The sequence below is a fragment of the Rhinolophus sinicus genome, linkage group LG18 (assembly GCF_036562045.2).
Source record: "Rhinolophus sinicus isolate RSC01 linkage group LG18, ASM3656204v1, whole genome shotgun sequence".
Lineage (NCBI taxonomy): Eukaryota > Metazoa > Chordata > Mammalia > Chiroptera > Rhinolophidae > Rhinolophus > Rhinolophus sinicus.
The window spans coordinates 1907135-1931254 of NC_133767.1; the positions used below are offsets into that span (position 1 = coordinate 1907135).

The 24120-nt window shown below is 50.0% G+C and overlaps 1 protein-coding gene across 3 annotated transcripts in view; it reads right to left on the minus strand.

Moving 5' to 3' along the window:
* OTOA (otoancorin) overlaps positions 1 to 24120 on the minus strand; it is a 166603-nt gene that overhangs the window by 19082 nt on the left and 123401 nt on the right. For all 3 annotated transcript variants that reach the window (XR_012493048.1, XM_074322570.1, XM_074322569.1), the window contains one exon: positions 13260 to 13322. Coding sequence is in view for 1 of the 3 variants with exons in the window: in XM_074322570.1 (XP_074178671.1) it covers positions 13294 to 13322 (29 nt within the window). In the remaining 2 variants the exon portion in view is untranslated. Of the gene's footprint in view, positions 1 to 13259; positions 13323 to 24120 lie in introns of those variants that run through there.

The window sequence follows — 24120 nt, forward strand, 5'->3', positions numbered from 1 at the left end:
CAACCGGACACCTGGAATTCTCCTTTGAGCTGGCCCCTCCCGGCCCCGCCCCCACTGCAGTCTGTCTGAAATCCTGCCCGGTGTATGCAGACCCCCTAATTCACATACACACCCCACTCTTAGCCCCCTCGTCTGTTCTTCACACAGCAGGCTAGATTAGCGTTTTTTGTTTTTGTTTGTTTGTTTTTTAAATAGCCATCAAATCGCATCACTCCTTTGCTTAAAACTCTTAAGTCCAGAGCCGGACTGCAGGTGTCGGAGTTCTGTATGCCACAGGCCTTTCGCTGGGAGAACCCTGCAATCTGCTTCTCTCTGCCGGGATCTCTGGCAACAGACTTTCCTACGATCCTCAAAGCTGAATATCAACTTAGATGCGTATCGATTGAGTTACGCTGTTCTTTCCTCAGAGTCGTGTGGTACCACTCGAGTCTATCACGACACGTACTGCTGAAGGGGCAAGGCCTGAGACACTGGGATCCTTTTTAAAATATGCATTTTGTTTTGCTTCCCTTCTGTGTTTGTGTGTGAAGATAATTATTTTCCCGCTTGGGTGCTTGCTGCATAATTTATGTCCGAAACGTAAAGGACATTTTTAGATTGTGTCTCGTGGCAGGTCGCCTTTCATTAATTTTTTTTTTCCTGAAAAAAAATAATGAAGCTTCTTATTCAAGAACAGGAAAGTTTTGGCTTGCTCTGCCTTTTCGAATTTGATATTTACTGTGCTGTCATTCCCCTGCCCTCTTTTATAGTTCAGTTCTGCTGCATATGGTTTTTCCACACGGAGGAAGGAAATGGAAATGGATGAAAGGGGAGTGTTGGCCAGGCCAGTGGCCGCCTCCCACAGCAGTCACTGGGGCCCCTTCTGAGTGACCAGCGTGACGTCTGTTATGGGGCGGTTGGATCAGAAGCAGGCCTTGTGCATTCAGACCTGCACACGGCCCGTCCACAGGGGGCAGAGGGGACACGCTCTGGAAATAACGATAAGACTAGAGGTAAGCTTCTGGCCTTGATGTCTTTGTCGGGTTCTGAGTAGAATACATCAAAGTTTGTCTTTATTGCCACAGCCAAGAAAAAAAAGGCCTCAGGCCAAAAAATGTCACTGCTAATTCAATTTTCGTTTTCTAACGTGTGTGTCACTCAGCACCTGTTGGTTTTGCAGCCACCTGCCCGCTGTGTTTGACTCCTGTTAGAACCAGGGTTCCCGTCTCAGGGAGGGACAAGTGAGACCCTGGGGACAGCCCTCCATTCATAATTTCAGTTATGATGTTTGCACTGACTGGTCCCCCATAAGCCTAGGAGAGTCAAACAGCCACCACCAAAATCTCTTCCCAAATGCCTGCCTTTTCCCATCCCCATTTTTTTTTCCCTGAAGAAAACAAGGAACCTGGGGGCAAATTTCCTAATCGCCGAAGTTAATTCCACAGGGTGAAATCAGAGTTCATGCCACAACCCAAAAGTCAGGCAGAGCCGTGGCTGAAACAGTACGCAGCCCGTTAAGGTCAGCAAGAAACACCATTAACCATGGCAAGCTTCCGGAACTGTAATCCCAATTTCTATAAACGGATTTCCATGCACCCATGAAGAGAGAGCAGATTTCATTCAGCACAGATCCGACTGTCAGAGCCGCCAGTCCAGCGGCCGTAGTCACGCTTCTCCACTGCGCCCCAGCTGAAGCCCAGACTGACAGGGACGTGACCCAGACATGGAATAATCCAGGGCCCTGAGCTCCTCTGTGGGTGGGTAGCTCTCTGTAGACCTAGGGCCAGCCACACGCGTGTCTTTTGCTTCCAGAGAGCGGCTGTGTTTGATCTCAGTCATCTGTCTACACAGGTAACCACCACTGCACCCACTGACCCTGTCTGCGTGGCTTCTTTCCATCCTCTCCCTCTGTGCTTCTCTGTAATACTCGGGGAGTCAGAGCTTTGTGGGGCTTTCTGTGGTTTCATCTCCCTAGAAGCACCACCAGCTTTCCTCTTCTATGCTGCTGAGAAGTAAGGTCCGTCTCTGCTGCTCAGGGACCCAAAGGGTGTTCTCTCTCTCTCTCTCTCCTCTCTCCCACACCACTCACTCTTTCCCTCCCCCTCTAATCCACCAGGCCCTAATTCTGGTGGAATAAATCTTCCCACTTCTCCAAGCCATTACACTTTGCGTTCTTAGATCCCTTTTCCCTAACAGCTTCAACTTTTGGGGGGAAAGCCCAAAAGGAAACCCCCTTCTCTGATGTCCGCTCAACTACAAACGTCCCCAGGTCTCAGACGCTGCTCCCAGCTTGAATACAGGGGAGGAAACGAGGTAAGGGAAGGGAGGTTAGTGGGGAGAGAGAAAGCAATATTAATATCTCAAAACCCTTTCCTGGTTAATGGTCTCTGGTTTTGGAGTCTGACACCTGATTTCAAATCCTAGCCACACCTCTGCGAGGAGTGGGCTTTGGGGCGAGTTGCGTGATCCCTCCTCACATCTGTTCCCTCGTTTTAATTGGGGGTAATGAGCTCACTCCCCCTGTCGGTGTGTGAGGAGCAGGAAATGAGACACCGCGTGCGAAGCGTTCATCGCGCCACCTACACATGGTAACTTCATTGTTGGACAACGGGTCCTTATTTTCATGCTCACGCAGTATGTTAGGAGTCACTTTGACTTAGCACTAGAGACCCTCGGACGAGCTATTTAAGCCCCTGATCGCTCAGAGCCCTCATGTGTCATCAGTGGCAGCATCTCCTTTGTGACGAGAGCTCCTAGGCGCCCACAGCCACGCACTTGGTTCTCCAGGACCCACTACCGCATCCAGCGAGGGCCTCAGACCCGCACTCTCCTTGGCGCCAGCGGGAGCCCCCCTGCCTGGAGGTGCCCCTCCCTGGGACCTGCAGCACCAACAGGTGACAGACGTGGGGGTACGAGTGCTGCCCCTTTCCAGACAGCACTGCTTCTGTCGTGTTCGGGGACACTCCAGCGCTCTGTCCGCGGTCAGACTGAGGCCAGACGGAGCCACCAGAGGCCGAGGTTGTTGTCCATTGCTTCCCTCCCCCGCCTCCCTCGCCTTCTTACACGTTTCTCCCGAGCACAGTCTCATCCCCTGCACGAGAAGGCCCGTCTCAGGTTCTGCTCCCTGGGGCCCCGCCCAAGACGCAGCCCGAACTCCTAGTAAGGCTCAGACCACAATATTCCTCACATGGAGACGAGGGCTTCACTGCCTCCTTGTCCTGTCCTTCTCTACGTGAAGTTGCTTTCCAGACACCCACACACATGCCTAAGGGGATGAAAGTGCACGAGAAATGGTGCTTCATTCATTCACTCGCTCATTCATTCAAAAACGTTTCCTGTGGGTCTTTCTCAGCACGAGTGTGGTTTATGTGGGGAGTGAAACTCCAACTCAAATCCCCACCAGGGCCAGGCGGGTAACATAACATATCCAGCCGGAAGTGCGAGAAGGAAAGGTGGAGACTGTGGCAAAATACACACTCTCAGCCTGTCACCAAGGTGCAGCCACCAGGCAGCTGAAGGGGACCGTCACCTATGCAGGAAGGCAGGCCGGCTCCTGCCAGAGTTCCTTATTCTACAAAGAAGCCCCCAAATCACATTTACACATGAATTTCCCCCCAATTTAAAATGATTTGTGGACTAAAATCGCATCAGCCAGCCCCCGACCACCCCCATTTCAGACCCTGACCTGGCATCTCTGTGCCTTCTGCCCGGGTACAGAGCAAGGCCACTTGCTGAATTTTGAGCTAGTATTTTCCACTCTGCTAGCTCCTGGCTGCCCCTGAACTTGTTGTCCCCTTCTCGTTGGAGCTTCTGATTGTGTGAACCCCGCACCCTCCAGCAGACTGCATGCTGATTCATTTTAAATTTCAGTAGCTTTAAAGCCTCCAAAACTGGAGGTAAGGACTCTCATTAAGAAATCATCTGATAGGAATTAATCCTCCAGGATTATCCTGGACTCAGAAGAAAGCCCTGCTTTCTCATTAGCCTGGTGTAAGCGCTCAGTCCACCTTGGGGGCCCCAGTCCTTGCTGGGTTTCACTCTAAGGCACCAAACAGCTGCCACAGTCTGGGGACCAGGAATTCGCAAATCACAGGGAAGGGTGCCACCGAAATTTGAACTCAAAGGCTGCAGCCAGTCCCCTGCGCGCCCCCCAGCCAGACCCTCAGATGTAATCACCCCACTTGGGCCTGAGAACGAAGAGACAGATTTTCATCCGAGTAGATTTCAGAGCTTACCCCACCTAATCCTTGCAGATCTGTCACTGACCCAGCAAAGAGAATAGCTAACCGCATGTGCAGGGTCCCCATGCAGGGGCTGTGGGCAGGCAGAGTGGCAGAGGAACAGCCCCCCCAGGCTCCAGACCCCAGAGGGCTGTGGGCCCCAGCTGGCTGCGTCCCCGGTTGGGTGGTGGTAGCGTACCCTGGCGGCCTGCAAACCTGTCCAGAACAGGCCTCAATTTTCATCTCTAATCCAGTTATGAAAGCTTTTGCCGAAGTCAGTTGTTTTTGAATCAAGGTGGCTATTTTCTTTTCTTTTTCTAAATGTCTCTATTTTTAAGCCTTGAAAAGATAATGCAGGCATTTAAAAAAAAAAAATCCAAACAGAACAAAATGGACCCCATGAAAAGTCAGTCCCCCACCCCAATCCGGTGTCCCCATCCTCCGCCCCGGGGTGACTGCTGTTCTAAGCTTCTCAGGGAAAGATGGCTGTTTTTAAACGTCCTAATGTGGTCTCAAAAATAGCCAAAGGCCAAATAGAGCTCACAATAATGTAATTAGAATGAGTCATGGAGTTATACACCTAACATATCCAGGGGAGACAAAGATGACAGACGCAACGTCACACCCACAGGAAACATCAGTGTGTGTGTGTGTGTGTGTGTGTGTGTGTGTGTGTGTGTGTTGCCCCATCACTCTGAAAACCTGGGTCAACTCCATAAACATTTATTGTATGCTATGTGCAGACCCTGTTCCCCGTGCTGGAGGTTATAGGGAGATAAATCATACAAAGTCCCTGGCTTTGGGGAGCTTACGATAAGAATAACTCACACTTGATTGGCCCCTTTCCCCTTACAGGGGAATGTTCAGGCGAGTTATGTCATAACTCAGGCAGCTGCAGCCTGAGGCATCCTGGGAGTGGAGCAGTGGGGCTGGTGGAGGGCGGGGGAAGCCCAGGTGGGGGATGGGATGGGGGGAACAGAGCCAGCAGCAGAGGTGGGGCCTCCACCAGCTGCGCAGGACCAGGGGCTCTGGCCAGAGGCTCCACCCCTCAGGGAGGTTCAAGTGGACAGGATTTGAACCCAGGCCCTGCGACGCCAGCCGCCACACTCCTAACCACCACACCTTATACGCTTTCCTGTGGCGACCAATCAGACACAAAAGGAAATGCTTTCTTATATTTGGAGTTTCAGGCTGGCAGCTGAGGTGAGCATAGGGTGACGTCTGGGCTCTATCTGCAGCCCACGTTTCGTCACTGCTGCCATCCTGGTATCAGTATTTCTCCCCCCATCGGTCTCTGGGCATCAGCACGTCGTTGGGAAGAGCCTGAGGCCTCCATCTCTGAGTTTCTCATCTGTGACTTTTCAGGCCCAGAAAAGATGCGACCATCGAATATATTGTGGGGGACCCCCCACCCTGCACTTTGGAGCTGCCACCGTCCCTGGGATCAAAGCTGTCCTGTAGTCAGTGCAGCGTTTTTACATCAGAGATGGGGCTGACAGGCACTGCCCAGCACTTAACCTGTCAACTGGCCCCCAGCAATCAGTTCTAGAAATTAGTAAGCGCTTGGTATCGGTCAGCGTGCGCTTCCATAACACAGTCCCACAGGGGGGCGGCTTCAACTACAGCAAGTTGTTTCTCACAGTTCTTGGGGCTGGAAGGCTGACGTCAGGACGCCAGTATGGTCGCATTCTGCTGAGAGCCCACCTCCTACCTTGCAGACACCACTGTCTTGCTGTGCTCTCTCATGGGGGGGGACAGAGGGGGGAAAGGGAGAGAGACAGAGAGAGAAAGAGATAAGAAGACAGAGAGACACAGAGAGCTAGAGAGAGCGAGAGGGAATGCAAGCTCTCCCATCTTCCTTCTCTTCTTGTAAGGGCACTAATCCCATCCTGGGGGCCCCACCCCTATGACCTCATCTACCCCTAAATCACCTCCCAAACGGCCCACCTCCCAATACCATCACATTGGAGGTCAGGGCTTCAACATATAAACTCACATGTTGGGACACAATTCAGTTCATAGCACGCTCCCGAACTAGACAGAAATTCATTCCTAAATCTCCATGGCGGAATCATAAGCCGGTCAAATAAGAGGTAAGGCAACAAACTCCTGGCTCTGGAAGAAACGGTCTCAACAGCTCACACCTACTGAGCATGGGCCAGGAGTCAGGGACCGTGTAAAGTGCTCTCCACGCACCGTCTTAAAATAGTGCGGTGAGGTTGGCACCACCATATGCCCGTTTTACAGAAGCGAACGTGGACTCGCAGAGAGGTGGGGGGAACTCGCCCAGTCACTTCCGGTGAGTCAGTGGCACAGGGATTTGCAGGAGAGCACAAATATGAGAATGCATTTCCTGTGACGTCCAACTAACAGTCACTGCAAAGACTTAATGAAATACAATATAAGAACTCTTAATGCCACATGCAGCGGATAAGAAGCGATCACAGAATCCGCCAGGAACAGCACGGCGATTAGGCCTTCCTAAGGGCTCTGTGCCACCATCTGAAAAACTGCCTGGTCATGCGCCCGACCACTCCCTGTTAGGGAAGCTACATCAGCAAAGCCACTGGAGAGCCGGCACCGTGTAGATGCTCAGTAAACGTCTGTCAAATGAATGAATGAATGAATGAACGAATGGCCCAAATAACCTCCAGCTCCAATGACGACTGCGTCCTTCCTCACTGTCTTGAAATGTACATTGATTTGTTCTGGATTTCTTGATAATTAATCTCTTGACAAAATTTAAGACCTGTTAATTACCCCTGATTAATTAGGGTGAACTTTTTAATTGCTTCCCTAAGCTGAAACACACTGTCAATAGGCCCCACAATTAGTGACCCAGTAATCAGTTTTAAACCAATTATCCCATGGTAACAAGTGGCACTAGGCAGGAAGCGCCCGAGGGGCTTGGGCCAATTTCAGTGGAACTCAGAATGATACAAATTGGCACTCATGTGGGTGACGAATGCATGTTCGGTGTAATTGGAAATACGGATCCTCAGACTCTCTTGGGTGTTTCCTTTTCCTGGGTTTCCACTGCTGGGTTATTTGCAAGCACGAAACCAAGTGTACTCCCCGCCCAGCCACTCAAAGGCTTGGAGTAGAAGCTTGGAGGTGCCTGGCTGCCTTTGGGTACGCCGAGAGCCATCACATGAGGCTGTGTGAACAGCACCCCGAAAGCTTGTCCCGGGGGCCCGGTGGCACAACCCCCAGGGACCTAATCATAAATTATTCCTTCAAAGGTGGTGGTGGGCTCGGAGGCACTCTTTCTTCAAAATGGGGCAAACCCAGGGGCAGGCGTCTTCCGTGGGCTGCTTAGAACCACGGAGTTATGGCACATGCACGTTTAATTTCTGCAAATCTAACTCCTTGAATTTGGAAACAAAATTAAGATAAAGGAATCATGACTGAAATGGGACAGACAATTCTTCCTGCCGCCGCATTCGGTAAGTGCACGCGCCAGAACGAGCCTGGAATGAGTCCTTGAACGTGCGAGTCCTTGCGTGTCTCTTACAAAGAGAGCACCACGCCGGGGAGAGGATTCCAAGAGCACTTTTTAAACAGCAGGACCTCCAAGCCAGCCAGCCATTCATTTGATGTCCATGGAAGAAACAGAGATTTCTCCCCATGATGGATGAAAACTGGCTGGGCTGGTCTTCTTAAAAGATGATACAACCACTTTAACATGGCGCCTTCCTAAGCAATTTCAAGATTAATTTTGGCAATGGGAGATTTTTTTTTCCCTCCTCTTCTGCCTCCTTGAGAAACTTGTGTCCTTAAGAGGAGACGGAATTGCAGTTTGGGAAAGTGGGGTGCTAACTGGCTGACCCGGGAACTCTTTTTCTCAATGTGTAGGGTTCCTGGTAGACCAGCTGGCTCTGCAGACAGGGCTGGGACCAAGTGCGTTAGAATTACACAGGACGCTTGTTTTTAAAGATGCAGATTCCCGGTTCCCAGTCCAGACTTACCATGTCAGAATATCTAGGCACGTGGCCCCAGAATCTGCGTTATGACAATTCCATGTGCTTCTCATATATGCTCTCAAGCGGAAGCCCGGGTGAGGGCAGGAAGCATCCCAGTGTTGATACCCAGTGCCCTGTCCTCACCGCCTGGAACAGCCTGGCACACGGCCGTGTCTAACAGATATTATTTTACTGAATGAGAACCGGCTTCTGGTCCTTGGCTTTGGTTTCGCAATCCACAAGACAGGGGTTAAGATTTCAGCCCCGCTGGACCTGAAGAGGACGAGGTTACCCCTCCCCCCTCCTCAGGGCTTCCCCAGGACCAGCTCAGCATGTTCCCTGCCACTGCTTCACGTCCTCTGCAGCATCTCTGGAAGCCACTAGCCCTTCATTTAGTGCCTAACCCCCTAATCCAACTGCCTGTTGCCTTGCCAAGTAAGAAATACCCAGGATGCAGAGACACAAGCCACTTGTTCCCAGAGTTATTTCCCTCTGGTGAGAAGTTGTTGGCAGCGGGGGAAGAGGCTTCCAGGCTTTGTTCTCTGAGCCAGGAAATCCCAGAGTGAGGCTGGGATGTGATTCCCATCCGGGTCCTTCTGCTATTGGGGTTCCTCTACGAGTGGCTCCTCAAAAGAGCGGAAACCCTGCACAGTCTGAGGTGTCAGTGCCGGCACACGCAGCACCACGGCTCCACTCTGAGAAGAGACCCAGACGCCCCGCTTTGCCCGACGACCGTCCATTCCACAGGCTGCTGTTGAGCAGCCATCGTACGCCGGGCAGAACCTGACTTGCTTAGGACATGTTCACATCCCCGTCTCTGTGGAGCCGCCAACAAGCCCCTCGCACTCCCAACTCTCTGTCCCTTCAGCAGAGGCCGGACCCTTTCATGGGCCTGAACCGCCCATGCCAGCCGAGCTCCCTTGGCTGCCCCCAGCGATACCTGCCTCCCAGGTATTCTCCTCCTTAGTTAAAATGTGGGCAGGGGGTGCCTCTGACTTGACTGTGGGAAAGCAACCCTGAGGGTTTGAACCTGACCCAGAAGAAGCCTTAGAAATCCTCGGATATCTGCTGTTTCAATTCCCTAGGCCAGACGTGTCCATTCGTCCCTCCAGACCCCCTCTCCGCTCCGCTCCACCCTGCCTCTGCCGCAGAGGCTGAGCTGTGTGTGTTACACACATCGGCTCCCATGCTCTCACTTCCGGTTGGCTTTGGCCCATGGGAAGCACCAAGAGCAGGAGGGAAGGAGGAGGCCTGGACATTTCTTTGGGGTTCCCTCTCTGAGAGGTCAGTGCGGGCTGACCCAGCCCTCAGCAGAAGGAACCTCTCCAAGAGGCTTGCTCTGTACAACTCTCCTCCCGTCCCTCGGGGGTGTGGGCGGTGACTATTCCTGAGGCTCCTGTTGTCCTGCCCAGACTTCTGCAACCCATTTTTCTTAATAAATCCTTCTCAAATTGTCCTGATTTGCATGCATTATCTGCTTTCTGCATGGATCCTGACTGGGACCCTTGCCCTCCACTCTGGCTCCTCAGACACTCTCCGTGAAGACGCTGCGGCCAAAATTGCAAGTTCAGTTCCTCAGGCCACCCCTGGTGCACAGATGTGTTTTCTTGGGCCTGCATCCTGTTGGCCCTTGTGGGCTTTTATATTTGGAAGAATAGGTGGCCATGATAAAAAACAAAATAAACAACAACAAAACAAAAACAAAACAAAACAAAAACCCCCACAAGATATTTCACATAAAAACCAAAATGTTCCACGCTGCTTGAAAAGTTAGAATTTCTGGCAGCAGTTGGCCTGGGCCCTTCACGGCATTGATGGTCTAGAGCTCAGTGTTGGTTCCCACTGAGCAGAGAACGTGGAGCAGGACACAGTTTCCCACTCCTCACCGTCCCCACCCCTCCCTACGCTCTCTTTGGTCGTGACACTGCACTTCAGCTGCCATTTATTGTACTTGTCTGGTTGTTCTTACAGTTCAGAGGAAAAGGAAATCTTTTCTGTTTCCCACGTTTAGGAAAAACTGGTAAAATGACAGCTAAACTGGGGGTGGGAGGTGGGAAGGGGCATGAGCAAATGTCTTTGTAGAAAAAAAAGACTGTTCTTATTTTTGCACAGCGAACCCCCTGCCTACTTCACTCATTTTTGTTACCTTTCAAAATCCAGTAAGCTATTTGAATCTTGGGGCCTTGAAACACAGCATTAGCTAAATCTGTCTTCAAGGCATCAAATGGGAGCTCAGAATAATAGAGTAAATGGATATCGGGATTCAACTAGGCAACAAGGGCTCCGTGGGATTCAGAATGAGTCCATCCATGCCCACCTCTTCTCTTCCCCTCACCCGAGCGGTAACCTCCCTGAAACACAGATGCCAAGAAAAAAGGCCAGGCCCGTTCCAGAAAAGGTCGAGCTTACATTGCGTAAGTACGACTGCTAAGGAGTTGCTCTCGTCTGGCTTTACCTACAGACCTTCATTTATGTCACCTCATTTTTACCTTTGGGAAGTGGGAACTAACATTTACCTAGTGTGAAGACATTATCTCTTTTAAATAGCACGAGAATTCCAGGCTTTATGACTCCCATTTGAAATAGAAAGACACTGAAGTCCACAGGAGTTGTGTCACGGCCAAAATCATATGGCTCATAAGTGAGACTCAAGTCTTTGCTTTTACCTCTTTATTTATTATTACCTCAGAACAAACGTTAAGAAAAGTGATAGGCAATCCAGTTTTCCTCATTATTTCATTAATACAAGCTTTACTTTCTCTAGTTAATGATGTGGTGATCTTTTTACCCCAGTACGTACACCTCAGTCTCATGAACAGCTGCAGAGTACCAGGATAAATCATACGTGATTTAAGTGTTCCCCTATTGGTGGACACTTAGGTTGTTTATCGATGTTTCACTATTACGAAAAGTGCTATAATAAATATCTCTATATATGTGTCCACACAGATACAGAGATAGATTAGATTAGATAGATAGATAAATAGACAGATAGATACATCTTTGCATACTTTTGTGACTAGCTCTATAAAGTAAATTGCTAGAACTGGAATCCCATCTCTAACTTTAGAACTGGAAACTTCTCTTCCCTCCACCCCTTCCTTTCTCGGAGCACGCCCACACCCACCTCCCTTCACCTCCAATTTCAAAACAAGCTTCTGTGGGTGTGAATGGATAGAGACAGATGGGGGCATGGTAGACGGGGGTGGTTAAGGAGAGACTGGGGGTTTTCTTTACTAGCATCCGCGCACGCGTACAAATGCCCTCGTACAAGTATAAGCTTATTGTTTTCCCAGCGCCCGGGTATTTGCTTTTCCTAAATGGACCTGCATTCCACAACAAGTGCCTGGGTGACAACCCTGCAGGTTGCTGCCCACCTTCCGGGAGCTGCTGCAAGCGATCACGGTGTGTAGGGCTGACCAGGAAGTCAGGACATGGCCAAGTGCCGTAGGGAGGCACCTGTGGCCAGTCGGGGAGGCCAACTCACACGGGCATGGGGTTGGGGGTCACAGCCATGGCTTCACACTGCTCACCCCTTATTCTTTCGCCTCATACGTAATCGCTTTATTTGTTCTCAGTAAACACCCAGCAACGCCCAGGGCAATCGCTTTGGCCCCACGACATGCACCCCTCAGAAAGCTGTAAATATCAAGTTTAGGCAAACCGCATGCACGACTGAGACCAGACTGACAGAAGCAGCTTCATTTTCTGGGGGCAGGAGCCGGGCGGCAGGCCCTGGCATTGCCTGGGGAAGAGCTGGCTTCGCCCACACTCCTTCGCTCTGCTCCCCATCGATGAGGATCAGGCCTTTGTGCCAGGCAAGCCACCCTCCCAGCACCTGTGGATCCTACCTGACTGCCTCCCCCACTTCCTCTGCTTCACCTGTTTGATGCTTTTCCCATTTCCCCTCTGGGGGGGGGGCACTTGGAGCCCCAGGCTCTTTCTTATCTTTTATTTCTTCTGCCTCAGGCAAATATACATGCCTTTTCCTTGCTTCCTCAGTAAACCTACCTGCACGTAGCCGGGTCCCAGAAGCCTGCAGACTCCGCCCCCTTCCCCACCCCCAGACTTGGTTGGCCATGTGGAATTAGCTTCATTCAGAAGAATGAGCGGTCCCCAAGTCCCAGGGTGTCCCTCGGGCAGCAAGCACCAGTCCATGATCCTAAACCTCCTCCCACACCCTCTAGCTTCCTAGCTGTTAACCCCCAATGGCCAGGAGGCTTCTCCCCCAAAGTGGAAGGTGCACAAGGTTTCACAGGTAGACTTTATCTGCCAAGTGTATCTGCCATATTTTAGAAAATGAATTCTCTGCCAAGATTCTTGACAGTAAAGAAAAAACCTTGCAAGAGATGGGCTGGCCAAAGGAGTCAGCCAGTGTGAACGTCCACCTCTGAACTCTCAGGTTTACACACTACAATAGGAGACTGACTCTCCCTAGCTGGGTCACTGCCGACTGAGAATTCCTGCCCTTACACCATCTGTGTCCCTGTAACCAGTAGAGCTGTCCCTGTAGCCCAGGACCAACCACGCGCCACCTGGAGACATGTGAAGGTGGACGGCTGTATCTTCAAGAACCAATCCCCTAGGAGGCAGTCATACTGATCTATCAACTAACAGCCACTTTTCCCACTGATAGAATTGAATGTAGTTCGAACAAATCTCGGATGAGTATTATCTATGTGACTTAGGAACAGGTAGTACCTATATTGGTTAATGCTTAACCCCTCATGGCTTTCTCCCTATGAGCGATAAACCAGTAAGAATTCACCCTCCCTTTCCCAGCCCCCATGCCCTAATGAGCTTCCCAACTGCTCGCTCCAAACCAGTTTTTATTGAGGAAGGGACTAGTAATCTATTTTCACTTGATTTCATTACCTCACAGGAAGTAAAACTCTGGGGAGATAAAACTACCTTTTCCCACCAGAATGAAAACTTTCCCAACTGTTTACACCGGTTAAACAGGCAGAAGTGTAGCTGAGCCCACCATTGAAAGGGATGAAGGGAGTGATTCATTATTGTGCAGGACACTGGCTCAAAATGTTTGCTGTGTTTACACTTAGTACCTGTCAGACTCGGGCCTTCTAGCCCGATAGCTTACCTTAGAGACCACGAGGTGGAGGGTCCCGTCTCTTCTACTGAGCACCATCATACGTTCTGTCACCTAAAGGAAACACACACAGTTATGGTCCTCGATTCCAGGAGGAGGAAGTGGCTGCAGAATATGCGAGCCTCACATCTGTCACTCATCGACAGGCTTTCGTGTGGAGGCGGGCACAGTGCCAGGGGCTGGGGCTGCTGTGTCCTCACACGGCCTTTCCTCTCGCGCCCACACACCTGTGGATTCTCTGCGAGTCCAAATGTCCCCTTCTCATGAGGACAACACCATCCAGACAGGATCAAGGCCCAGCCAAGGCCTCATTTTCACTTCGTTACCTCTTTGAAGGCCCAGCTCCAAATACAGCCACATTCTGAGGTCCTGGGGGTTAGGACTTGACCGTACGAATTTGTGGGACACACACTGAGACCGTAAGTTTGTTACACAGCATTCCTGTGGCAATAAATACCGGATCTATGCCATCAAAAGCAAAGTTGGAGAACCAGACCCAGCAGGATATGAAAAGGTCGCCCCAAAGATCCACAGATTAGGAGCTAGTGGGCAGTCTCTTCAAATAGCTGTTCTGACTATTTGTTTCTGTCCTTTTTTACCCCCTTGGGTAGAGAAAGTTCTTTGTGTTACTTTTCTCAATAGTTTGCTTCCAGAGGAAAAATATGATTGGCCCATCTTGGGACCTGTACCCTCCTCCTGGACTTTGACTGACAGCCCCACCAAAACTTCATGCCATGGGAGAGGGTGGTGTTCCCTAAAAGAATATGACATGCAGAATTCTGGGTCAGCAGGAGCGACCTGCCCACTACATGCCCTGGCTCTTTCTCCTGGTATTAGAACACCCACTTCGTCCATGAGCCAGGAGAGGAGGCATGCTGGCCAGTGCTGGATGACAGACTGAGCCCCCAAAAGATTCCTGAACAATCACACTCACAGCACAAAACCAGCAGGATGGAATTAAACAGGGATTGACCTGAAGGCCTGTACTCGAGTCCAGAGGAAACAGCAGCTGGTCGAGGAGACAATAAGCGTCTTCACGCTTAAATGGGACCTCATGCGGAAAACACCATCAGCTCCGAATGAGTCAGCGGTGGGAGGAGACGGCCTAGGTCGGAGGACTGAGGCCACTATAGGAGTTAGGGGATCGCGCCCCCCTCCCGAGGACTGCCTGTCCCTCTGTGTGCCTGTCACTTAGAACAAGGACAGCCTGAGACTGTAGACAGAGTCTGCTGCATACCAGGCACCGTTCTAGGTGCTTTACCTGGATCATCTCAGTTAGTCAACACAAGCACAGTGCTGCTGTTCCCATTTCACAGGTGAGGTAAGTGGGGCAAGGAGAGGTTAAGGAACTTGCCCAAGGTCACACGGCATTGAGGGAGCCAGTTTCGGACCCAGGCCATCTGATTCCAGAGCCGATTCTCATGCCACTAGCAAGGCTGGCTCCAGGAAAGCAGGACAATTGACACTCTGCTCTCAAGGGGGACAGGACGAAAGAGCACCTACTATATGCTATAAACATGCTAGAGCTTTAATATACGGTAACTTTTCCCTCCTAGAAGATGAGTATTATCGTCCCCATTTGAAACATGAGACTTGGATGTCTGGGTGAACAGCTGGAGGACTTGGCACATTTTCACCCGAAACATGATGCATGTTGGGTGCATGTGGGAGGGGGCATCTGTCTGAGCGTTGTCAGGATGAAACAGTTCTGTTAGCCTCCAGAGATTGGAGTTAGGGCAGTAGGGAGAAGTGACAGCAATGGGACTTCGTCTCAGGCTTATCAACGTCCTTCTGACGTAGCTCATTAAGACTTAGAATCATACTAAATGTAAGATTATAGCTATTATACCATTTACTAAGCATTTATTATGTGCTGGCAACATCACAGTCATTATATATGATGCCATTTTAACAATAAAATCGCAGTAACAGTTGTTATCCCACACACGGTTTACCGTCCGTCTCCTCCTACTAGAATGCACCCCCGCGAGGCAGACATTTTTCAATGTTGTGTTTACTGGAAGATCCTAGAAGGTCTTGCGCAGAGTACGTGCATTGGTCAGTCGTGAGGAAGCAAAGCGGAGAGTTTGTATTTTACCTCTCCTTCTTTCCTTCCCTTGAGGTGAGGTGAGCGTGTGTACAGAGGTGAGAGGGAGTAGAGAAAACAATGAAGAGACATGTCCTCCGGATGCACTTGTCCCCACCTCTGACGCAAGCTCATTGGGCCGACAAATGCTTCTTGTACATGGACTGTGAGACTAACAAGTATCCTCCACTCTCACCCACCTCCCTCTGGGTGGGGCGGTGCCTGGTCCTACTTAGGTGCTAAAAGGATGCAGTTGATCTGTGTGTTGTGATTTAGAAAGTTCTCCAAGATGTATTCACTGAGGGGTAGCGTGTAGAGCCTGCTTTCGCATGTGTGTGTGTGCGTGTTTGTATCACACAGGACATTCCTACAAGAATGTAAAAGAAAATTGCTCATAGTGGTCGCCTCTTAGGGAGAGAACTGGGGGAGAGGGAGGTGCCTGGAGAGACCTAATGTTTCGCTGTATACCATTTTGTTTTATTGGCTATTTTGCTGTACACATTAATTACGGTTTCAATTTTTAAAGTAATGTTTAAAATAATTGGGGACCAACCAAGGATATTTAAAATGCTTTCTTTCTAATTATAAAGTAATACATTCTGGGGGAAAAAAGGAATGAAACAATAATGCTAAAAAGAAAGAGAAAAGAAAGGCAGCTGTGACTCCATCACTCAGCTATAACCATTGGGAACCTTTTGGAGGATATTCAACTGTTTTTTTCCCAAAGTACTTTTTTTTGCCACCAAATGCTAGTATTTTATATCCTTAAAAAAGAAAAAAATTAATCATATATTGGGCGCTGTTTCTCACATTATTACAGTAAACTTCTGTTTACAACAGCCATGATAGAGATACAGTATAACGTATTTAAACATTAAATATGTTACTTAGGTTGTTCTGGATTTTTTTTAACCTTTACAAGTAATACTGCAATAAACATCTTGTGTATACATCTCAGATTATTTCCTTAATGAAAACTCTTTGATATGAAATACTGGGTAAGACTAGATGTGTCTATTTTAATCTATATTAACACAGAGAAAAGGTTATGCTACAGTCAGAAAAAAGCAAGACATAAAATAGTATGAACCATTTTTGCACATACATGTGTGTGTGTCTGTGTATCACACACACGATACACATTCCGTTACACATACACATATCTGTGTGATACAGTAGATTGAGATGAGGTACAACGCTTTTCTCAGGTTCGTGGGTTCTGGGGTAATATCTCTTTTCTCCTTTTTGCTTGTCTTTTCTAAAATGTCTGCTGGGGTGCCACCCAGACCCCTGCTCCAGGACTCAGGCCCTTCTGCCCCCAGCCTCCGGGAGTGGTGGCCATCGTCACCTCCCTACTGACACTCGTTCTAGGAATGGCCTCACGCAGGGTGTCACACGCACACTTCCTGGGACACCTGCAGCCAATGAGTGGCCCATGTTGGCATACAAGGGCCCGGTCCCCCCATTCAGCCCAGCTCTAGGGCTCCCACGGGATCAGCTGAGCCCTTCTTGAGTGACATCATAGCCCAGTGTCTCCCTCTGCCCAGGCCTGCTTTCCAGGCACGCCGGCCTACAGCAACTAACATGAACACTTACTCATTTGGCAATGAGGAAAACTCTTAATTAAAAAAAAACAAAAAAACATTCCTTACAAAATGCCCCTACGTTTTTGTTCCAGAAGATCTTCCACTACAAAAAAAAAATTGTCTGCGTTCCAAAGTGACCAATGAAATATACTATGACGTCTGCTCCCACGTCATGCAGGGAAAGGTACTGGAAGCCATTAATCCATTAGTCTCTCTGTCTTCCAATAAATCCCCTCCCAGGGGTGCCTGTCTCTCACCAGCTGCCATTTCCACAACCCACTTGCCCCCTTACATGTGTTAAGTGACTTATTGTCCGAAACTTGGAGGTTTTAATCTCATCTATTACGCCAGTAGGCCCAGTAATTCCCTGGATGCATTTTTATTGACTTTGTAAATCAGACTTGCCCACATCAGGCACAGTGACCGGGCGAGAGGTGTTTGTCTGTGAAATTGGCCGGACACAGACCATTGACCGTGATGATAACCGGTGATTTGTGGGGCCAGATAGAGAAGCCACGTTCACTAAGCAGATTAAAATATAACAAAACCAAAAGGTTCCACTACCAGGAATACTGGCAAAGGACAGCAGGATGTTTGTGATAAAAGACAGAAAACAAACAAATTCCAGGTCTGGAAGGAAGCCCACACCGGCGCTGTGACCCCCTCCCGTGAGCCACAGAGAAGAGTGGGGGGGCCGCTAAGCACAGCTAAGTGAGCCGATTCTGCGCTGGTCAGTGGGTGTCAGAGGGAGCTGGGTGCTGGCTCTGCTGGGCTCATGCTCACGAGCCTGGGAGCACCGCTCTGCCTCCCGTGGCAGGTACAGCTTGCAAAATGTGCGGTGACCACGTTACACTGCGTCCAAGAACACGCTCCTGGTGGCCACCTGCCCGCCGAGGCTGATGCCGCCTAAAAGCCTGTCCACTGCTCTGACGTCACCCTTGGGCCGTCCTCCTCCCCACCACTCTCCTGCCACACTGCCCTCCTGCTGCTGCTCCGAGGACACCGGCACCTTCCGGTGCCAGGTGGTGGTACTGCCTGGCGCACTCCCCACCAGACAGGTCCCAGTCTGGCTCAGAGGCTTCGTCGGGTCTCTGGACAGATGTCACCTCCTCACAGACGACTGCCCTGGTCACCCAATCTGCCGTGTGCCCTGCCTGCCCCCACCCCATCCTTCTCAGGCTCTGCGTCCGCTCATGTTTGTATCCTGGCTCCTCATGTGCACGGACACCCTAGTGTTCACCACACGCTCTCCCTTATCTGAAGCCCGGCTCCTCCGGAGAACAGGAGCTTCGGTCTGTTTTGTTCCCTGCCGCGCTCCCAGGGCTTAGGCCGGCAGCGCTCAAGTACTTGCTGGATGAGCGAGTTACGAGTTACGTCTGCTTCCTCCTCTTCCAGCTTCACCTAAACAGCCGGGTTTATTCAGCTGTTCATTCAACAAGTGTCTGCAGACGACCTCCAATAAGCCAGGCCTTGGGGGCTGGGGCGGGTCCGCCCTCTCTCTCTCAGGGGATCCATTCCTTCCTGCCTCATCCGAAAGACATGTCTCTTCATTATTTTCTATCTCTGCTTCTTCCTCAACCCTTCCCCAGGGGGCGGGGGGGGGGAGAGAGAGAGAGAGAGAGAGAGAGACAGAGACAGAGAGAGAGAGAGAGAGAGAGAGAGAGAGAGAGCTACATATATATCCTATTGGTTCTGTTTCTCAGGAGAACCCTGACTAATACAACCCCTGTGCCTCAGTTTCCCAATCTGTACAATGGGGGAAATGATAACCCTCTACTAAATATCAGTGGAGTATCATTTTATTAGTACAACACAAGGACTGCCGAGCATTACCAGGAGAAAAAACAAACCATACCAGTGTGTGCGGGGGACCCTTCAACGTCTCCAGCTCTGCTTGCCCCTCGGGCAGCCCTTTTACGGGCCCTGGCCATCTCCCTCCCTGGCCCCCCTCGACAGCGGTGCGCACAAGCCCACATTACCACCTCCTCTCTCCTCCGAACTTAGCCTGGTCCCCTTGGGTTAGACCCTGGCTTCTCTTTCCGAGAGAAAATGATGGCTTTCAGGCATGAACTTGTTAATTAATTTTGTTTCATCCACTCATGCTTTTGATCTTGTGCCTGCTGCCTCCTTAGGGACATTCTCTCCACATTAACTTCTCTCTCTCTTAGATTCACAGCCTCTCCCGTTCCTTCTACTTTAACTGAAAACCGGTCCTGGGGCCATCTGACTGGTCAAAGCTCCCCTCCGTCCTGCGTCTTCCTGGTACTCACTGTCTTCTCGCCTTATGGGCCAGACGCCTCTAAAAATGGTCTGCCCCTGGCGTTCCATACTTACTGCCACTCCTCCAGAGCTCAGGAAAGGGAGTGAGCCGTGCAGATTGCTGGGTGAAGAATATTCCAGACAGAGGATCCCTGCACAGGCCCTGAGCTGGGAGCACAGTGGGACTGGCTGAGGCACATCAAAGGGGGCGTGGAACTCAGTGGGGAGGGTGAAATCAGGGGGGAGGGCTGTGGTCCAGGGGCAGGAGAAGGCTTTGAGCAGCGACTTACACCTGAGAAGGTCTTTTTGCAGAGCAGCAAGAGTGGAAAAAGGGGACCCATCAGAAGGCAATTTCAACGATCTGGGGAGAGAAGATGGGCCCAACCACACCGGAAGCTTCGGAGGCAGTGGGAGACGCCATCAAACTCGGGGGATGTTTTGAAGGCAAAGCCCAGAGAATTTGCTGGTGCTTTGGAGAAAGCGGGAGGGGCGAGAAGGATGCCCCCAAAGCTTTGTCCTTCCTCACCTGCTGTCACTCCTCCCACGGCCCCCTGATTTCCTCCTAGCGTTGCCATGGGCCTCACATTTAAAATTGTGGCCTAAATTTGTTCCTAACATTGCAAAGTTAAGTACCTATAGTAAGAGAATTAAGTATAGCGGGAAGGTGGTTGAGAGAAGAAGGGACGCAGTGACAAATGAGCTGAATTCCTGCCCATCACCACTGCGTCTACAGTGGATAAACTGTAGTGTCTGCATGTTATTTAGAGCTAAGGGTGTAACCGCCAGAAGAAACCGCTACAGGAGTTAACACTGATGGTCTCTGAGAAGCACCACTGAGGGTGGGCAGGGGTATGCAAGAACACCGGTTTTCATTAAAAGCTGGTTTTGTACTGTCGGTTTTCTTTCTTTGTCGCTTTTGCTTTCTGTTTCAAATAATGAGCATGTATTGTTTTCATGAAACAATTTTAAGAGGCTCTTCTACCACATTAGTAAATCTGTAGCACAAGACTTGTATCCTCCTGCGTTCAACAGGAAAATGACATAGGGTTACTTTTCTCTATTTGTTGGGTTTTTAAAAATTCCCTTTATTGGCTTTATTATGTTGATCTTGCTATAAATTTTTTAAAGAGCTTCAGCAAAACAGAAACACGTTAGCTCCCAACGGGCACAGCCTGTAAACACCGTTTATAAGCTGGTTTCCCAAACATATTTTGGATGCAACAGCTTCGTACTACTTCACGTCCAATGAGCTGCTTGCGTCTGTTGGGTTTTCTCTGACACCGATCACCGCACGTCTGTGTGTGCTGCATTTACAGCTGGCAGCTACAGCAGAGAGCTAACTGGCATTGTTTCCCATTAGTAAGCCTCTTGTTGAATATCCACGCGACAAGCAGAGCAGTCCTGGCTAGCTGGCTCCACGTCGCCTCAAGTCCAAAGCGGGGGCTGAATGGCTTTGCCATCGGGACCTGAAATCTTTTCCTCGTGTCGCTTCCTCCAAGTCCCATTTGCCCCCATCGCGCCCTCCTCCGCTCCTGCTCACTCCAGGGCCTTGTCTCTCTGGACACCAAACACTTCCCAGCCCGCGGGCCTTTGCCTGTGCAGGTTCCTCTTCATTCAAGGACTAACGAAAACCACACCTGGTCAGGGATCACTCTTTCTACTGCTAAGCCTAGTGCACTGTCCCCAGCCCAGACTGGCTCTCTGAGCTTTTCCTCAGACCCTTGGCAACGTCTGTAACTGTCCCCCACCCACTGGGTCTCCGAAGGCTGCATGGAGGGCGGGAAGCCCGGCTGTCCCTTTCTGAGCTGCCCCAGACGGTCGGTAAGCCCTCCCTCTCCCGTGGACCCCAATGTCCGCACGCAGCACCTCAGGCTTTGCAAGTGCTGTGCTGAGGACAGGAGCCGCCGTGAGGGAACGCCAGGCTCCTGGGAAGCGTGGGCAGATAAACTAGAACTGACAACGTGCCGTGGCCACTTCACTAGAAGATGCACAACGTGGTGACAGAACATCTAAAGAAGAATGACTAAACGGGAGCAGAGAGAGGTGAAAGGAAGTGACGTTTCAGCTGGGAGTTTGTGAGGCAAGGGGAGGGCAGGAGGAGGAAGAAGTGTGTCCCCACCCAGGGGACAGCACGTGCAGGAGTCCAGGATGGCTGTTGAGAGACTGGGTGGTGACAGGAGTGGTGCAGGGACAGCTGAGGACAGAGAGGAAGGCAAAGCCAGCTGTCAAAGGGCTGTTAGTCTGTTTGGGGAGTTTGGACTTCAAAGCAATAGGGAGCTATGGAGGGATAGAGGCAGCGGCGTGACATGGTCAAAACAATGCCTCCTCATTATGTTTTTTTTAAGGATTTTTTTTTCTATAATTACCACATAAAATAGTCAGGAAACAAAACAAAAGAGAACAACGATGAAGTTTTTTTTTGTGTTTGTTTTTTTTTAAAGATTTTATTGGGGAAGGAGAACAGGATTTTATAGGGGAACAGTGTGTACTTCCAGGCCTTTTTTCCAAGTCAAGTTGTTGTCCTTTCAATCTTAGTTGCAGGCGGCGCTGCCCACCATCTCTTGTGGGATTCGAGGAATTGAACCGGCAACCTTGTGGTTGAGAGCCCACTGGCCCATGTGGGAATCGAACCGGCAGCCTTCGGAGTTAGGAGCGTGGAGCTCTAACCAACTGAGCCACCGGACCGGCCCCACGATAAAGATTTTAAAGTTGTAAAAATCTTACACAATGTTTGCAGACACGTTTCCTAACCTATATGCTTTTTCAGACACCTTTAGGGGAATTTATGTTTACCAGTAATTTTAATTACAAATGGACATGTAGCTATTATAATAGAAATTTTAATTAATTTTTAAAATTTAATTACTTGAATTACAGTTATTCTAACCAAAAATACGGAAAAGAAAAATATAAAACTCAGCCCTTGGCTCACCGGCTGGAGAGAGTCACCCCCTTTTCCTGGGCACAGACGCAGACTCATCAGTGACCACAAGCATGACATCATCACACACGCACCACACTTTACTTTTTTCACTAAATATCATCATTTCCCGTATGATTAAGCATGTTATTAAAAAAAGCATCCTATAGCAATGTTCGTGTTGAGTTATATTCTGTGGCTTTTAAAAAAATTATTCCTCAAGTAATAATTCTTAATGCAGAAACCCAAGAAAAAAAGATAAGTACAAAACACGAAAATTCAATTGTCACGAAGTAAACATTTCAGTGAATGCCCTTGCAATCTTTCATTTTCTATCTACCAATTTGTTTCTACCAAAAAAGTTTTTTTTTAAGAAGGGAAAGAAAAGCACATTTTTCTTAGAAATGCACACGTACAGATCATTTTGTAAGCTGCTTTTCATTTAGCAGTACGTTGTGAACATTTTTCCACGTTTGATAAATATTTCTATGGGGAGTTGGAAGCCCCGTTGGGCATCTGCCCACCACTTTCACTTTTATTGAGGGGTAGGCTCACCAAACCTCTCTCCTGGTTCTGACTTAGCTCAAGGGCTCTTACTGCTAAGAAAGGTACTCTGCCCGGTTCTCAGGCCTGAAATAGGTAAGGGGGAAAGTGCTTTTGTTTTCAGTGGCATCTTCGGAACTCCAAAATGGAGCCCCGCTTCCCGCAGCCCGCCAATGGGGGGGCTCTCTGAACATCCTCCATCAGGCCTCTCCCAGGAAGAAGGAGCTTGTCTGTGCGTCCATTTAGATTTGTGCATTTCTCAATTCTCCAGGTGCTGTATTGCACGAAAATTCGTTTTCTCTATTTGCTTGGTTATCGCTAGGGAACGTTTTTGTCTTAACCCCCCACTACACATCACAACTAAGATTACTGGGCAGTCAGATATAAAAGTTCTCGGGTTCTGGCCTCAGCACTCGTGTCGCTTACAGACAGGGGCAGGCAAACGCATGCTGGGTAATATGCATCTCATTAAGTGTTGCCGATGGGGGCAGGACATGAGAAGAGCATCACCTCTACTGGGCGACGGGGAGCAGGGGAGTCATGGGGAGCCTTCTGGAAGGAAGGACAGCTAAGGTCATTCTTTTGACCCGTTAAAGTCAGGTATCTGTCCCCGTCACTCTGTTGAGACTGCTACTGCCGCAAAGTACAAACAACTCTAAAATGGCCTGTCTTTAACCTTCATTCTACGATTTCTGTGCAGGAGTCGGCACCGCCCACCCGTTCGTTCATTCATTCATTCATTCATTCATTCATTCACCAAGTATTCATGGAGCATATTTATCTGCGCTGACGACGGGATGCGATGGCGGGTCCCGCCCTCCTGACGCGCCTCGCCTCTGATCCTTCCTCCACCGTCTCCTTCCTCAAGTCGCTTTCTCTTCTCTCAGCCCAGGTCCCTCTCTCATTCGTTTATCGACCTCAGTTACTCCAACGACTTGGAGAAGTCGCTGAGGACTCACAAAGCCCTCCCTGTAAATCTGACTTTTCTCCATAAGCAAACGTCCAGTTTGATACAGAAAAGAACGATCCCTGTGCTTCCACGGCGTGGCCAGCACGGCGCTGGTCACTGTAACCGGAAGGATCACCCGGGCAAACCCTTTCCTCTCAAGGGGCGCACAGTGGGTGGAACATGAGACCCGAGTGTCCTTCAGGTAGACAAAGCACACAGCCACACCTGTACATCTGTGTCATTCTGGGCTAGGTGACAACCGGTCTCCAACAGGGCTTGTGTGGTAACACTGCCCGACCCCACGGGGGGCTAGTCACAGAGTCGGCACCAGGAATAAGACCCTCTGCCATTGAACTGCACACAACCCACCCCACCTTCGATGGCAGCTTCTGCTGGACGCCAGGCAGGGCTGAGGAAGTGACAGGCTGGAGCTGAGTGTCGGCCTGCGGCCTCAGCCGGTGTTTTCCCTGGTGGTCATTCTCTGCGGGGTCGATGGGGTGGACGCACAT